This window comes from Opisthorchis viverrini (assembly GCF_000715545.1).
Source record: "Opisthorchis viverrini unplaced genomic scaffold opera_v5_149, whole genome shotgun sequence".
Taxonomy (NCBI): domain Eukaryota; kingdom Metazoa; phylum Platyhelminthes; class Trematoda; order Opisthorchiida; family Opisthorchiidae; genus Opisthorchis; species Opisthorchis viverrini.
The window spans coordinates 63383-81351 of NW_008751804.1; the positions used below are offsets into that span (position 1 = coordinate 63383).

General features: G+C 44.7%; 2 protein-coding genes across 2 annotated transcripts in view; one reads left to right on the forward strand and one right to left on the reverse strand.

Annotated features, from left to right (window-relative positions):
* Positions 1-198, reverse strand: part of T265_06809 (hypothetical protein) — a gene marked incomplete at both ends in the record, with an annotated part of 5481 nt that extends 5283 nt beyond the window's left edge. The window contains one exon of the mRNA XM_009172183.1: positions 53-198. Coding sequence (XP_009170447.1) covers positions 53-198 — 146 coding nt within the window. The remainder of the gene's footprint in view (positions 1-52) is intronic.
* T265_14143 (hypothetical protein) overlaps positions 1-17642 on the forward strand; it is a gene marked incomplete at both ends in the record, with an annotated part of 30722 nt that extends 13080 nt beyond the window's left edge. Inside the window, 2 exons of the mRNA XM_009172212.1 lie at positions 1400-1498; positions 17358-17642. Coding sequence (XP_009170476.1) covers positions 1400-1498; positions 17358-17642 — 384 coding nt within the window. The remainder of the gene's footprint in view (positions 1-1399; positions 1499-17357) is intronic.
* Between the last annotated feature and the right edge of the window lie 327 nt (positions 17643-17969).

Sequence of the window (17969 nt, forward strand, 5' to 3'; positions counted from 1 at the left end):
TCAGTTTATCTATCGAGGGTGAGTTATTTCTCCCGAATACCATTCGACGTACTTCAGAATTGTTGATCCGGTGTTCCCACCAGATTCTGGCAATGCTCCGAAGACATCGATGGTCAAACACTGAAAATCTTTTGACGTCCTCGGCGCGCAGCGGCCAGGTTTCTGATCCGCATAGTAATATGGGGCGCACTGCAGCATTGTAAACTCGACCCTTGATGGATAAGCTGATGTCACGCCTACGCCACAGGTGACGTAGGTTCACAAAAGCTGCTCCTCAAGACCCATGGTATTCCAGTCGTTCTGGTACGTGTGACTCATCGAAATAACACAACTCAACTCATGTTTACTGTTTGCAAAATCGCTGACAACATGTGAAACGCGTTCCCTGAGAAGTTTTGCGGCCACACAATGTTTATCAGATGCGAGTTCCAACTCTTAAGAGACGCGCTAAAGTTGTTCTGACACAATTAATGGTGGAGAACGCGCAGCGTTTGCAGGCTTTGTGTGATGGACCATCAAGACAATCTGTCCGCATTCTGAGTGAAGTAATGGGTTTGCCGATGGAATCTGATGGAGTCATTCCAATAGTTTGGCTTGGTCTGCGCAGGATTTGTTCCACCGGGATTCCCCACTGTCCTACTGAATTCAATAAATTTGACAGGATTTCCTGTTCAGAAAGTTTCATCGCGATCTTCCAGAAGCATGTCATCAAGTACTTCCTGCATTGCTAAGTGACAGCAAATTAAGGCTGGTTTCTCTAGGGAACCACTCTTGCGAAGGACAATATGACCTGATATCATCCGAGAAACCCCAGATCAATGCTCTCAACTAAAGTTGATTAGTCAGAAGTTTCTTCACTGGAAATGAGCGGGTCTGCGCGAATTGCTGTCCGCAATGAGGAATGGTGACGTTAGAAAGGCTGTAGGCCCACCTGGTCTACTGACAAGAGTGGGTGCCCTGTTCTTCGGTACCATAAGAACTGGTTGAGTTTTTATGGTGTCTACGGTCTCAACAGGGGTTTGTAGTACCGTCTGGATTTTAAGCATTTTAAAAATACCTCTGGGGGCTGGAATTCTCACTATGCATCTCAGAGAACACATCTCGTAAGGAGCTATCAGCGCTATATGATTGTTGCAGTTCTTTTCCAAGTGATAGTAGGGAATGAGTTTACACGCGACAGTATGATAAAGATACTGAAAATAGTTGGAACTTGGCAACTCCTGGAAAGTTCTCATCATTCTCAAGTAGTTGTCCGATGTACTCCCACAATCGTTGATTTTATGAGGGTGGTTTATTCAACCCTTACTAAGACTCACCAGAACCATTCACCGTAAAACAGAAATAGTCTCACTTGTACACTGACGTTCTTTCTCTGTTTTCTGCCTCTCTATTGTTCCAGTCATTTTCGGCTGCCTTCCAGACAGGGGAATTGGCACCCGTTTTGTCCCAGTTCAAGCTGGGAAGCAAGGCTGACGAAGCAGCTCGACGTGGAGGTGAGGTACCTGGTTTCGTTCTGGATATACCTGCTTGATAAATTCCTTTTAATCGAATTAAGCGATCTTCTTCGTATAAGTTTGTGCTACCTCTGGTTTATCTCGTTGGACGCACCTTTTTCTTCTCACAACAGCTGCCATACATGTTCTTAGAGTAGGTAGTAAGGTTAACTGCTGTGACCTTCATTTATGGCAATCCTTTTCTTCCACTCACAATCTGTAAACTTGTGGATAACCGATAGACTGGACCACCATGAAAAGATAAGCGACATCCAGTGTGCTTTGCCTAACGTGAAACTGACTTGTTTATTATCTGTCGTTCATATCTCGGCACTGTGATGCCACCTCGTCAGCGTGACACAATTCGAGTATGCTCTCTCAACTGCTTGTGTTCAGCTTCACTCAGTTTTATGACCATGAAATGCGCATGCTCCAAAATTAGTCCCATCAGTGTGATGGAAAACATTACTTCATATGAGAGTACGGACTGGGCATGATTGTGTTCGGTATTAGCGTTAGATCATCAGCTGCCCAATCGGTACCTTTTTCTACCCCAAGCAAGCAGCAGCCTCCCAGCTAAATTTCCTGAAGCCTGTATGGCGCGCTTGATAACCAACCTGTGGAATGGCTGCATTTGTCTGTTCACTGTATGTGCGACGTATTTTTTCGTTCGACTTCATCGTTGGCAACTCAGTGCTTTGTAAACGTGGACGACCGAGGAATAGCAATAGCCTATTTTCTGCATAAGTTGATGACGGTCCGCGTCCGTATAACATCGATGTAGGTGCTGCAACACTGTACACTTCCGTCTGCTGTTGGATTGGAATTGTGAGCATGGCGAAATACTGCAAACCATTGGGTTGTTGTTGATCCGAAGACAACGTACTGTCAGACTGAGTGGGAAAACGGAGAAGTTAGCTTGGTTTATCAGTACATGACTATCTCATGATGAGGGTATTTCCAAAACAAGAAAAGTCGGTTTACACGGTTGTCTAATCCGATAACCAGATGTAACACCGAAATCTCTACTTCCTCCACAAAGTGTGCTCATTCCGTTAAATAGATTAGTTCATGACACCACAGCATCTAATCATTTGCTTCACTTGTCTCCATTCGTCTGTCAGATTTGGTAGCCTTCTCCCAAGCACTGGAGGGCAATGGCGGTACCGCCTCGAGCTCTGCTGTAGATATATCCAAACCACAAGATGCAGAAGAGATCCCGAAAACTGGTTCTGAAGATGACCCGAAAAAGGATACGTCTGGAAGCAAACCAATGGATACAGATTAACTGTTTGTCCGCATTACGAACTGGCGTTTTTGACTTTTTCTCAAGCTCACTGTTCAGCAGCCACTACACAGCATTCTTGTATTCCCTCTCGATTGGATGAAAGACAATGCGAACCCGTATCGTTTGTCGCCCGCTTTTCTCTTTGCTGCTTATGCTCCCTTCCTAGTTATCGTACGGGCTGCAGCTACCGCTTTATCATTTCCTTCCCGTTTCCTTTCCACCCCATACTATGTTTACGGTAATACGCCTCGGCACATGGTTTTTTTCTATGATCTCCTCTGGGATGACTGAGTTATGGTTTAGGTGGGCCGTCATGGTTCCATGAGGTTGGTTCCGTTACCGTGTTGAATCTCGTAGCTGTTCTGTGGCAGGAATTTCATATCGGTTTGTGCATTTTTATTTTTTCTAGTTCCATGTGACGGTATTGTTCGGGAATTTTGTACTCCATTGGTTCCGTTCAGCAGTAAAATCTCACAGCATAAGAAGTAGTGCAATATGGTCAGCACAGCTTTCCGTCTGTAGCTTTATCTCAAACTGGTACATCCTCAACCCTGGACAGCATGTGCTCAGTTATTTTGCGGGCTATTGATAGGTAGATGGATTCACCTGTTATTGAACTGTTCGCCGAGCTCTCCAAAAGCCTCTTCATCATTCAACGAGACGACCACTGTCAGCCAGCCTGTAGCGTTAAAGTTTTCGTTGTTAGACCGGTTATACGGACGCAAACCGATGAAGATGCTGTTCCATCAGTAGTGATGAAACTTCTCCAAGGAGAAGGTCCCATAGGTGCACCTTTGTTAGGCTTTAGCGAGTTTGTGTGTGTTGCAAGCGATGGGCGTCTTGTTATATGTCCGACTCTCGGTTTCGAAGCGAAGTATTTTTATAAGGTTTCGGGCTATTGCTATCGGCGGTGGTAACCCACACTTAGATTTGAACCTGACATGAATCGAGTTTTTAGAGAGCTGATTACAGCTGGAGAACTGTGATCTCAGTCGCTTGACTTCTCAGCGATAGTAGAATCGATGACCGGTTGGAATAAACCTTGGCCATCTACGGATATTTATCCTGAACTGGAGAAATTCCCTCGTCGCATACCTAAATGAGAACAGTTCGGGTATACAGACTTATGCTACGTCCCCTCATTTCATTAAGGGAAATTTCAGTCTATAACTAACCGTAAAAGAAAACAAATTCCACTTTAGGTCTCTCATGTATTGACCAATTGTATGAGTGTATGTCTTGACATCTCAAGTTTCTCGTCAAATTCCCCGTTATAAATGATCCATATTCATTTTCCTACGTGGAGAATTATCGTCCAACAAAGCAGTCACTGCGCTGTCTCTGCTTACTGTGGTTCACCAACGTTCTCTGACGTTACAATTTGTTAATTCTGATACTGTTATCTGTAGGTGGCGACCACCAGTTGTGACAATACTGTGATTGCCTAATACTTATTGCTTTACCACGGACTAAATAACGGGGACATTTTCAGTTGCCAACCTGATTTGTGGCTTATAATACTTGTTCAAATGAAGTGTCACTTCACGTTATCCCATCGTCGGAACGACAGATTTAGGCCATTCAGGTCAGGTAATCTGACCATCACATCACGGTAGCTCCCGGGAGTTTTGCTTGCCTAAACGTCAAACCCCGGTTAGATTGCATTGATCTCAATGTATGTCAAAGACTGACAGTGTGGTACCGAGAAGACTTTGTTTCGAATACGCGTTTCTGTTGTATCTAACCGCTGTTTCCACTCCAGTGCCTGGTTCTAGGAAATAAGTCACCGACAAGGGAACGCAACAGCTTTATTCCAAACAAGCGAGCGCGTGCGAGTTCAAAAGTTACGACGACCCCGCGTCATTTAAAGGACACCTTCTGACATTTATCCAGGCTGTCTGATAGGCTTTCAGTGAATACCCATCAACATCGACCGTACTTCTAAGAAATGCCTGAAAGCTGATCACATTCGGTCGTGCTTCTGTGGCGTGCCTGAACACTCACCGGCTTTTGCTGAACTGATTGAATGACTGACTGGCCTGGATGCTTACCAGTTTCCCTATTGAGATTTTGGTGGATTTTTAGAGTTCCAGTAGGTTCCGGGCGTCCTGGGGTTACTTTCAGGAATCTGACCTTCCTGATAGTTTCCAATCCATCTGTTGGAATACTTCAACTACAATATAACAAGTTTCACATATACATGTCAATACAAATGGAAACACCGCATTCCAAAGTTCTGGCATTCGGCAATGGATCCCTAAGCAATTTTGTTGACCGCCAACGTGAATGGAGCTGGGGCAAAATTGGACTCTCCTCGGCATAGCACCGCTTCGACATCTTGAACATCGTTGCCGAAGAACTGATAGAAGAATATTGTGGACGGGAGATTCATCTACATCCCAATCTTCAAACAAAAAGTTAACCTCGCCGACGTCCTATTTGGCCTTCAATTTGAATTAAGATGGATGGAGTTTTGTGGACTGGACTTACCTGATAAGCTCCGTAATTCATGTAATCAGTGATAGGTTGATAGATAGCGCCATACCAAGCAAAATATTAAATACATTCTTAACCGAAATATGATGCGGCCTTTTTTGAAGTACATTCACCTGAGGAGCATCACAAACGAGAGATCCATTTGAGTCTCGCAGCAACAACATCCTAGTCTAAATATGGATAATTAGGGTCTGATCCTGCAGTTTTTTTTCGGACACTGGCTGCCAAGTTATGCCCACGCACCACAATAGATCCGTGTGGAAAGAGCTCACGTTCGTAAGACAGAGCACACTACCTACAGGGTTGCTGAAAACTTTCGACAACCCCAGACCGATTTCACCCTCCATGGGGCTAATCAGGTAGTCTCAGTTCCCATCAAGGTTGTGTTGTACTTGAACTTAAATTGAACGCAATCGGTGAAACACATTCGTTTGTGCACTAATTTGGTTTAATGGGAGGCCCAGCTAAGCTCCTCATCATAATGAAATTAATGTTCAAGCGAGTGTATTTTGCGACCTTTATCTTACTTCTTGATTTGAATTGTCACTCTGTTTGTCCGCAAAATCCATTTGGATGGAATAAAGATCCTGGCGTTGTGCATCCCTGTAATCCTCCAACTGTTTGGAAGGTAGTGCTCGTTAGCACAACTTACTTGCTAGATTGCTCGATCTACAATGGTTTCAAATCCAAGTCAGAATAATTTTCAACCCATCACCGAGTAGAAAGGTCGCTTGGTAGAAAACATAGGCACATGTAGCTAAAATCAGTAGTTGTGATCCTCCGCCATCTTTTCACCCGCAACAGCGTGCCACTGCTTATTGTGTCGTCAATACGGACTACGTTCCCGTCCGAAAAACGCACAACCGTGTGGCGAGCAAGTCTGTTTGATTGGCAAGAGGGTACACCATGCGGACATGTTTACCCTTGGCGTAATGCAGTTGGATTGTTCCATCCCCACAACTAAAGACGCCCCCGAACACACGCGCATATCCGCTCGTTGGATCATTTATCACCTCGTCGCCTGTTCCATCACTCTTGCTTACCTACCCTGAATGTGTAAATTGGATCAAACCTGTCACGATCTTTGGTCGGTGGCATTCTGATTGACTTTTGTGCTATCTATCTCCTCTGGAAATTCATTACTCTTCCTTCATTCGGAAACGCCTATGCAGTAAGAAATTCCCAGTAGTGAGCGAAGTGTCTCTAAGGGTAAAATGCCGGGAGTCTTGTGACTATATTTCCAAATATACATTGCAAATAAATGGGCGTACTAAACGCAACTGGGTGGTATTTGAGTCCCAGGGAATTGTAATTGGTATACGGTTCAGTGGTCTGTCCACACTCCAACGACATCCCTCTAAACAAATCGAGACTTTCCCTTACTGTGCGGCATCAATTACTGTGTGCGATGTTTCTCCCCCTCCTAAGCACCCGCAAAGTTCATCGTCCTTATAGCCCCTGTTTTCTAAGTCATGTGTTTCAGGCAAAACATCGGTAGTATTTTTTTCCGTACGAATTAAACGGAGGAAGTTGTGTGAGATATTCTACTAATTTATCAGGGCTAAAACCGAATACTCTGATTGCTGACAGCAGGAAAGCATTTAGCCCTTTGTGATCATCATCGACATGACATCAGTGTTCAACAGTGCTTCGCTGCCGTACGACCATGATTTATTTAAAGGCCTTTTTATGAAGAAAAGAACAAAAATGTACGGAGAAGAGACTTAGTGCTAATGACGTATGTTAAAAACGACGATATTCCCGAAAAACGAATAAATGAGAAATGCAGAAAGCACCCATGGCATGGCATTTCATGTGGACTGTTTTTCCGACTAGAAAATCCGCTTTGCTTTCAACTTCTCCGACATTGTCCAGTTTGCCGTTCCCTTTACTGAAGCCCTCTTGTTGTCTGATTGTCCAAGGCTACTCCGAAACCTGTCCGTACTTCAAATTTGCTATTTCCTGGCAGTAGACAGATATCCTTGTTTATGATTGCACCTACTTGTGACCCACCGCCAGGGGCAATACGGTTCTTCTCACCTCATTCTCACGCGGCGCTGGTTGAGGCGCTAGTCCGACGCTGTTCAAGCTACATCGTTTCCACTAAGTGCATGGACGGTATTGTCCAACAACTTTTCCTGAACTGTATTTGACAGATCATTCGCGTGGAATGAATAATTTCCGTCGATATTCACATCTTGGTAGTCTTATCGTAAAGAAGCGTCTGTGCTACTCAATTTATTTCAGTAGACGTTTAGATAACCCAATTTCCCCTCATTCTAAGCATTTGAAGCCGCACTTTTCGATAGGACATGACGCACTTACAAATTTCTCCTCAGCATAAGTGACCGGGTGGCTCTCACCTTACAAGCACCACGTCAGGTAGGTCGCGTACCTCTCTCAGTGCAAGTGGATGTGAAACTAGACCTTCCCGCGATTTTGTAGGGGTAGATGCTCTCAGAAAAATCTCTTGGAAATATTCCTGAAAAGCCATAGATTCGACTCGCGGCGTTCTCGACCAGTTAAATTCTCAAAGTGTTATTCTCGGGTCTCAGTGATTGTTACTTTCTACACTGAGCAGGTAATCCAGCCATATTAAATGAGCTGAAATGGTTAGAGGCCATCTGCCGAAATTCGTTCGAACAACATGGTATTGCTGTTGTTATTTATAACTTGGAGGTAAGTTTGCGTGATACGTCGATGCCAATCACACCCGTATTAGCCTCAAATCGTTTATTCACTTTGCGTCGAGCCATATCACGAGTTATCAAAATCCACTCTGCGTGAGTGCTCTTCGTCAGTTGACTGACACCTCGGCGACTAGCACGTGACATCGCTTAAATAGAAACGTATGCGTAAAACCTACGTTAAATTTTGTGTACGTGCCAATATTTAAGTTGCGACTGATACCTTCCGCCCCCACCCTAGACAGAAGACGCCAAGCGTTCTTGTACTTAAGTGGGCGTGCTTTCTGTTCTGTTTAAACTTAGTTCCCGTTTTATCGTAATACCAGAAAATTGGGAGGTATTTTGATCTGTGGGGAAATTTATTCTCACAATCAAGCCTCCGGGAAATATCCTATCAGAATTAGCTTCCCCCGGGAGATGGAGTAAGTAGTATTCTCGAGAAAAGGTATTTTGAAATTTTGTGCACTCAAACGCAAATTATTGGGGCGAGAGCTTCACACGATTCACGTAGGTGAATCGCTATCGATCTACCGGACTCAGAAGCTTTTTATTATAATTATTATTGTCGTTTCTACTAGTCATAGTGAGCTGGCATCTGTTTTAGTAATTGTCTGTCTCGTCAAACTACGTCAATGGACCATAGCGCACAGCAGGTAATGTCACAAGTGATTTGCACTGAACTGCATGTCCAACCAACTGAAGATCTAGTTCTCGGTGTAAGCAAGACAGACGAACACCGAAGGGCAAACAGGACCAGATGGTTCTAATGTACACGTAAATGGTCGTCCGTACTAGTTGAAGCTTCTGGAGACAACTAAACGGTTGGAGTCTAGTGTTTGCGCAAGGTGTTCGCATTGCGTAACCTGGCGGCTACCAACTGCAAATCAGTCGTGGACCCAATTGAATCACATGTCCGTTAGCCACCGCTGGAGAGTTGCAATTCAAAACTGTCGTTCCCTCTGGGGCATACATTTTGATCCCGATCACTCCATGGTGTGGGTATTCCTGACAGTTCATTTCCCCTCAGGCCCTCGCGATTCATCAAGAAACATGCCAATCCACTATCTTCGAAGAAATACCATAGCCCACGAGTATCGATGTGAGCTAGCCCAATAACTATCCACAGTAAAACAATACTGTTCTAGTGAAAGAAGGCCTTCGCTGCGGAGTCGGTTATTAGAAAATGCCTAATGAACAGTTACAGACCATTGGACAGGGAAGCAAAATTCTCATATGCATCTTGTTCTACAAAAACTGAATATCCATTTTCTACTTGAACGCGTCTTCTGAACTATCCTGGATATTCATTGACTGTTGCTCGAATCCAAGCAAATGCTACAAACCAACTCCACAAATTCCGCAATAGATCTCCCTTTTCAAGAGACGCAAAACGAATTTGCAAGAAGAAAACATCCTACTCACATGCCTCCCTCATCAGTAGTATCACCGTTACACTAGTAGTGAGCACGCGCATGAAGCATTGCAAAATGTGAAAGGAACTACGCTAGAGCTTTCGGTGCTGTCTGTCCGACCCCTTCAATTCAACCACAGGACCACTGGGTGTCGCGGAGATCGCTACCCGTAATTGACGCTAGGATATTCATACCTGAAGGGAGCGAGTACGACGGTGCACGCAAATCCCTCAAACGCCAAATAGTGAGGAGTCTAAGGAAAGATTGAGAAATGTGGTAGACATAGAAAGCTCAAGAGATGGAGAAAGCCTTTGCCATGGGGAACAGCCGCGTCCTATATAAAGTGGTACGATTGACTGGCCCTAGGAAAGCAGCGGTCAGCGAAACGACAGGTGAATAAGGCGGGTCACTGAATCGCAAAAACATCGACTGGAAAGATGGGCCAAACACTTCGGAGAAAATTTAGCTGTCCTCTTGCAATACAGCCCTTAGAGGTAGTGCATGCAAGCAAGTGGAATGTAAACCTCTCTCACTAATAGAAAGAAGAAACGAAGCTCGAAGTATTGGTGTCGAAACGTAAGAAGGCACCACAACCAAACGGTCTGTATACAGCCCTCCTCAAAGAAGACGGAGTTTCTGCTGATCCATCTAACAAAACTTATTGACGCGATGAGGGAATAAGAGGAAGTGCCTTCAAAATGGGGTGTGGCGACAGTTTGTCCCATTTTCAAAAAGGAACACGTGGACGCTGTGTGAAAACCACCGTGGTATCAGCCTGGTAGCTGCTGCATAGAAGGTGCTCTCTGGTCTTATCCTTCGAAGGTTGACTGAACGCAAGGAAAGACAAATCCTTGAAAAACAAGCTGGCTTCCGTCCTATAAGAAGATGCATGGATCACATTTTTACCCACCGACAGATTCTAGAACAGCGACACTGCCTCCAACAACCAAAAATGGTTAACTTCTTTGACTTGGAAACTGCCACTGATTCTGTGGACCGTCAGGCATTATGCCATTGTCTGTGGAGCAAATGTGTTTCCCGTAAATTCCTCACCCTCCTCAAGGCGCTGTACGCTAACTCCCGCGGATATGTGAAAATTTGCGGGAAGCTCTCACCAGAATTCATCACATCAAGTGATGTCAGTTAAGGCTATCCTCTTTCACCTTTGCTGTTCAACTTCGTCATTGGTACGATTATGGGAAACTCATCACCAACACCTGGTGCCTGTGGGGTCGAAATGCTCCCGTGACGTAAGATTACAAACATTGAGCATTCAGATGACATAGCTGTTCTTGGATATGACGCCGTGGTAATGCAAACAATGTTAAATACTCTAAATATTTCTGCCTCACGGTTTGGCATGCGCTTCACGCCTGTAAAGTGTAAAGCGCTACCGCAAGACTGGGTGAACTCGAACCCTAGCCTCATGCTTGCGGATGAACCGATTCAGGTAGTAGACAAATTTGTTTACCTGGGCAACTGTATCAGTTTCGGTGGTCTTGCGAAAGATGATATTCCCATCCGGATTTGGAAGTCAAGATCAGCCTTTGTGAACCTGCACCACCTGTTACATAGGTTTGACATAAGCTTATCCGTCAAGGGTCGAGTTTACAATGCTGCGGTGCGTTCCATATTACAATACGGATAAAAAACCTGGCTGCTGCGCCACGAGGACGTAAAAATCTTTCACTGTTAGACCATCGATGTTTTCGGTGCATCGCCCGAGTCTGGTGGGGAACACCGAGTCAGCAATGCTGAATTACATCAAGCGGTTTTCGGAAGAACTAACCCACCCACGACAGACGATCTGATCGCACTCCATAGGTTGCGCCGGCTTGGTCACGTGCTTTATGTGGCAGTCAACCGACTTCCTCGAAAGACTCTTCGCACAACGAGTCAGGGGAGGTCAAACAATGGCTTAGCAGCGAAGAGTAAAAGCCACTACCAGCGAACTCAGCTGCATGGTCACTGCCGTCTCCCTGGATGGGGACCTCGAGAGCGAACAAATCAGTGGTTAGAGACATTGTCAGACATGGCCCAGTCATTCCCTCAATGGCTCTCATGAATCCAAGCTATTGTCTTTAATGCACACCTCCCCTCCCAATGTGCCAACTTAAGACTCCACAGCCAACCCTTTATTTACTCATCAATTATAACAGCTCCCGGCTCTAATGCGCAGCTGTCTACCCCACTTCTCCAAATCATCGGTGAACGAAACCGTGGGATCTGTACAAGTACATACAATTACCTGGTTTTTACAGCTGCTGAATATGATAGTTAATGCACAAGATAGGTCTGGTGGCTCGCGCCATTCATAGGAATTCATCTGTAATATCCGGTTAAATGTTATACAATGGTTACCGATACTGCAGTTTCGTTAATTGGTGGCCTTTATAGTCGGGGTTGAATAGGTTAGCAGTGGCACGGATCCAGGATTATCTATAAAATTTTCATTGCAAAGATCGTGATGGAAAACTATGTGCTATAGACTATAAATTGGATGCATTCATGTCGAGACTGGGCCATGCCTGCCAGTATCAGTAACCGCTGATACACCTCTTCTAGGGGTCCTCACCCAGCTCAGCTGAGTTTGTTGGTAGTTGCTTTTGTTGTTGAATCTCTCGTTTATGATGTTTTTAGGCAACTGAATTTGATGTACGAAGCCGTCTCATGTTTCAGTTGTTACGATATTCGAGATATCGTGATACATATGTAGACGTAATACACTACTTATAAGGTTCCTGAAAATTGTTCGACAGCCCACGACCGGTTTCCAACATCGTACTAAGTGCAACATGAGGCGCCCTAGTGCAGCACAATCAGTGGCTAAAAACATCATAAACGAGAGATTCCGCTGGGTTCCACGTGAGTCTCTCGCAAAAACAAATTTTTGGAAGTGAATGACCTGTTTTTCGAAGCTGATCGGAGGAGTTTATCAGACCTAATGGATGTCTCACTTTCTCCTGCCGTTGACATAGTGTTGCATCATATGTACTGGTCATGGTCACAAGCACTGATGAGCTTATCTCAGTCACAGTAAAGCGCGACGTTAATTGATTCCACGTGGGTACGAGTCAACCGATTTTTTAGTGCGTTTGAGCAAGGCAAGACCAACTTCATGATCCCATTTTCCTCCTGTCGAAGATCCGATCAAATTCTTCCTCGATCTCTCGACTGTGTTCTTCTCATAGACATAACATCAATTCTCTCTCTTTTAAGTTCGACTTCAACCAGGGTAAAGCTTTTTCCATAATATTGTTTTGACCCTTCACTTTTCGAACGTTCTACGAGCTCATGATTAGTGCTTGCCTGGAAAGACGTTTTTGATTCCTATTTACTTACAACAGAAAGGAATTGGTATGGACAGTTATGCTATCGTCAATATGCTTAGTCTACAAGAGAGGGCGTGACTCACTGATCACAAAAAGGTTTGTTGCTAGTGTTAGTAATTCTTCATCGTAGTTTGTTAACTGGGCTTCGGTTATGGTGAGCCACGCATTACGGAGGAGATAAACCTCAGGACTGTGTTTAATCAGCCTCCTGCTTCTCAGCTTGAAGTACACATACCGCATTACGAGGAGATAAACCTCAGGACTGTGTTTAATCAGCCTCCTGCTTCTCAGCTTGAAGTACACATATGACTGCTTTAAGCTATGGTCACACGTGTTTCCGTTGATTCCTATGCGCCGTGATGACTACCGTTGTCTCTATAACCACTAGACACTCCACCCAGCGGTTATACTGAGATAGCGATCAGAGTCGAATGACGGAAGAGGGCCATCAATCACCAGACTCTCAAACCAAAATAGACTGGCAATCAGGTGACAGATGCCGAGATGGCAAGACACAGTTAGAGTTGGAAAGACTTCCCAACCCTCATACTGACGCGGTAGGCAGTGTTAACTATCCGCATGCAAATACTTAGATAATTCCCCACGGCGAAAAAGAAGTCGGGTAAAAGTGAGTGAACAGATGTCTTTGGTAAACAATATGGTGGCACGAAATTACTGAGTATAGTCTCGAACGAGTACCAGATTTAAACTGTGGACAGAGAAACGGACAAAAACTAAAGCTGTAAGGTAATACTCGTCAGAGGCTTCCGGGTTTTGAAGTAAGAATGACAGATTCTTTGGTTTGGAAAAGTAAACTTACATTTTCTGGAGTAACATGAAAAGGCATTATACACTGGTCATTAAGGACGCGTGCCACTTTGGCTAAATAATTTAGCAAGCTCTCTTCAGTAAGTGCCTGATGGATGGCGAAATTTTCGCCAGTCAAATGAAACGAATACTGCTTTGCCATACACCCCTTGTAGTTGGAATAAATCCAGTTTAAAGGGCACTTCCCACTGCATTTCAGGCATCCTTGTACACCATCGTCCACTCGCCCACATGTTCATCCTTCATCTACGCTAGTATTTACTTATTCTTTATGTAGTACCATTCTATGTTTTCAGCTTCTTTGATGCAGCAAACAAGAACTTAGGATCGGCCCCCTTCGGTGGGATGTTTGAAAACCAACCACACAGTCCAATTCATGTTTAAGGTTGTCCAAAAATTCCGGCCACCAACGTCTTTTCCGTGAAAGTTCTCCTTTCGTCACTTTTTCGTCAATCCCAGTTTCCCACGAAATACGCTGACTTCACGAATTGCGCTGGACATGCAGGCTATCGCATAGAGCGCTGCCTTTCGAACATTGTGGCTATTAACGTTCAGTCAAGAGATCATAACTGCTTAGTTGGTTAACCTCACTCCTCAGTGTTTCGCGGAACAAGAGAAAAAGGAACGTCTGCAACAACTCCTGGGATGCCAGCCTGTCAGCTGACCGATCTCACTTCGTGGTGCTCCGCAGAAAAAGGACTGACAGTATCCAAAATCTTCGCAGAAACAACAAAGATGCTTGTGACAGGTCAATTAGTGTTAACCCCCAATGACTAGCCATTTTTCTAGGGATTTAAAGGAATTTAAAGGGATCCCAGATGGGAAAGTCCCGAAGCACCTAACGTGTTTCTTTGGTTTACTGCTTGCTTATAGTCTCCCTTTAGGCTAGTAAAACTTTTGTCAGTAAAAGTTGATGTAATGTGATTCACAGTTGGACGGATAGAAACCAGTGGCTGACATAAGGGATTGCGTGGCAACTCTGAAGCCCAACTAAATGATCCTTAAATGTGGTATCTCCATATCGTGCAAATGAAATGGTCCCCTAGTCAAGACTGTTGAGGGTTGTTAGTTTCATTATCAACAGGGCATAAAAGACTTTAAATCACTCCTTGCTTTAGCCGTACGAAGGCAGATTATAGCTATCACATGAGAACGGTAAAATTAGCGATTAAAAAATTAACGAAGAGTTTTGAAAACTACTCGTCGAATAACTGGCGTTTTTGTTAACGTGAGAAGATAGAGTGAACCAACAAAATCCTCGAAATAAATGTGAGTTCACAAGCCTGTTAGAATACCTTGTGCGCAGGTAAATCAATCTCATCCTAGTCACAAAAACCTATGAAGACTCGAGGTCAGTGTAAGGAAGATTGATGCAATCATCAGCAGAAGAACTTTTCCATCCAACGTTACGCCGCATAGGAAGCGCTCACGGGGATGTTACCGAGTGACTTCCAATTTGTGGTGGTTTTTCGTTTATTCGTGTTTATCCATGTACTTTCAGCGGGGCAACCACAGAAGAGTCACGAAAACTAATTCAAGTTGAAGTAACTCCAGGTCATGAAGACGTGCCTTGGTATAATTTATAACGCCTCCATAGAAGACAAAATCAGTCTTGATATGATTTTCAAAACAGCTCGGAATGAGAATGAATGTGCCTTCATGTCAAAGTCCTGTGCGCTAGAAATATGCCCTATGCTCTCATTTTCGGGACTGCCTTACATATAACGTATCAAACTGTTGACATGCAATAACTGTCCTCAAACTGTTCCATATAAGAGGAGCCGATATTCTTCCGCATTCGTTTGGCGACAAGCGGCTCATAGAACACCCTGTCAGTGCCTCAAAGGTTTCCATCCCTGAGATGCTGCTTTCTATGCGGAGGAAAAGCTTGTATTCTACACAAAAACTATGACTCATGGATTATTTGATGCTACTGCTCTCATTTCCGATGTGCTTTCAACCGGTATTTTCTACCTAGATCAGTGTTCACCGATTGAGGTTTTTGGAAATCAACTGCTTGACGCTCACGGTCCTGATGGAACAGAACAGACAGCACATGCAAAAAGAGCGAATTCGGGTCGAACGAAGGTAGCACACTCATTGGCTAGCTCACTGAGGCATCGAGTACTTCCAATACTTTCGGTGCTCAGCGATTGCTGCGCGCTGATAACATTCCCACTGATGTTGTGTCTGGGACACAACCAGACAAAGGTCAGCGCTGTCATATGTGTTCCAGTCTAACTCAATGTCCGTGTCACCTGTTGCCACCCGGAACACGGCCCGACCATACGGATGCAGGTCCCGATTGCATGCAGTGTCTTCACCACCTAATTGGCCCATCTAACTGTGCAGTGCGCTGTGCTTACTAACTGGCAGTAGACCTGCCGTGGTCTCCTCTGGAGACGTGGGTGTGATCTGCCCATACATCAATTCGATGTACAAACAGTCAATCATTAGGGCAGACTGAGACCCGAAAATACACGCAACGAAGGTGTAGTTTTGCGCACAGTGCAGATGTAAATTTGTCGGTTTCATGAAGGCTTCATCCACGCCTGTTCCACACCAAAAAACACCACAGAAGTCGTGCTCTTGGGATCCAGCGTTTCGGATCCTGGTGTACCGACCCCTGAGAGACTAACTTCCGGGTTAATTCTTGCACCAGTGAACTGGTCCCTCGATATGTAATTTTTTCCGAAAACTCGTTACGTCTCGTCATCTACCCACGGCAACCTCATCGCTGTACAAAGTTTCTTTCCGAGATAGGATAGGGATCTTAGTGATCTCTTTAGGAACAACTATACACATAACCACCCAATCAATTTAACACTGACAGACACTTGAAGTTAGCTGGAGGGAATAATCAACTACACTGTTAAAGCTGACGTCCTACGTACCAATAAAACAGTCGTACTTGAGCTGCTCTACGTGAGAACTAATTTAACAGTGTTGTCCCCTTACCGTATCATTTGGTAAGACAATAAGTAAGTGACAGCGTCGGCAGAATTCATCCAAATATTTTCCACGTTCAGCTATGCAAATCTGTCAGCAGAGCAGTTGCTCACTTCCCCCATTTCAAACAGAACCTTGATTGCGGATGTCGAAACATCTCACCCCTTGTCAGCAAATATCATTTCATGGACATCGTTTATCATACCAATCCGAGTTACCGTGTCGTATTCACTCCATCTGTAGCAGATGTTGAGTTACCTTAGCACTGGCGCTTTTGGGTGAACAGAATTGCATGCAAAGCTGTTCCTTCTCAAGGTAAATATCCGCATATAAGTTTCGACAAGTCATCGTAAGCAACAACCCGTACATGATTGGCACGATGACCCGAAGAATCCCGATCGTCACGGACCCCATGTTAATATCAGTGATGTATTTTTTGTGAGTATAACGTTCATGCAGTTCAAGGGGGTTGTGTCAAGCGGACGAAATACCCCCGTCGTGATGCGTTACTTAGAATATGAAAAAGCCAAACGTACAACAAAACTGGACAGGTTTCAATCGGGGGTCTGACTACCTGTGTAGAGGTGATACTACTGATTAGGGAGGCACGCGAGTAGTATGTGTTGTTCGTAGAATTTCGCTTTGCGTCGATTGAAAAGGGGAATTCTGTTGCGGAATTCGTGGGGCCACTTTGTAACATTTGCTTGGATTTGACCGACGAGTGAGTGGTGGCAAGGAATCTCTAGGAAGACTCGTTCGGGAGAAGATGTGTCCAGATTTGTAACTAAGATGCATATTAGAGTTTTGCTGCCCTGTTCAATGGTTTGTAACCGGTTAATTGGCATTTCTGAATAAATAACTCCGCATCGAAGACCTTGTTCCTTTCATTTGGTGGCGTCGCCAGGATAAGGATAAAGATCCCGTGGCCGCAACCCTTTGAGGATGGGGATGTTCGGACCTTCCTGGAGGACTTTGAGGAGGTTGCGGAGGCTGCCGGGCTGGAGACCGACCGGAGTAAGTTGGCAGCGCTGAAGACCCTCCTCAGGGGCCGGGTGAAGGCGGCCCTGGATGCGGCCAGAAGGGGCCCTCAGAAGGTGGAGTGGGCCGCCGCGAAGAAAGTCCTTGCAGCGGAGTTCGACACACCACCTGTCTGCGGTGGTGAACTACCTAAATGACAAATTAGACTTGCTGTTTTGAATAGCATTACAGTGTCGCGTGCTCGTTGAAGATAAAAACCTGACGAAATCTCTTGTTTGGGCTTGCCGTCGAACTTTCTGGGACCTAAACAGTGACGAATTCCATCGACCGGCGAATTATCAGGCCTTCCAGAATTGTGGGAAATAACAAGTTACTTGGATACTGTAAAATGAAATGGGTAAACGAAGATTCTCGAAGTCACCAAACGTTTTTAACTCTTCAGGCATGACTTTCACTGAAAATTTCTGGCCTTGGTAGCGAATGACTATATTTAATGGATCTACATT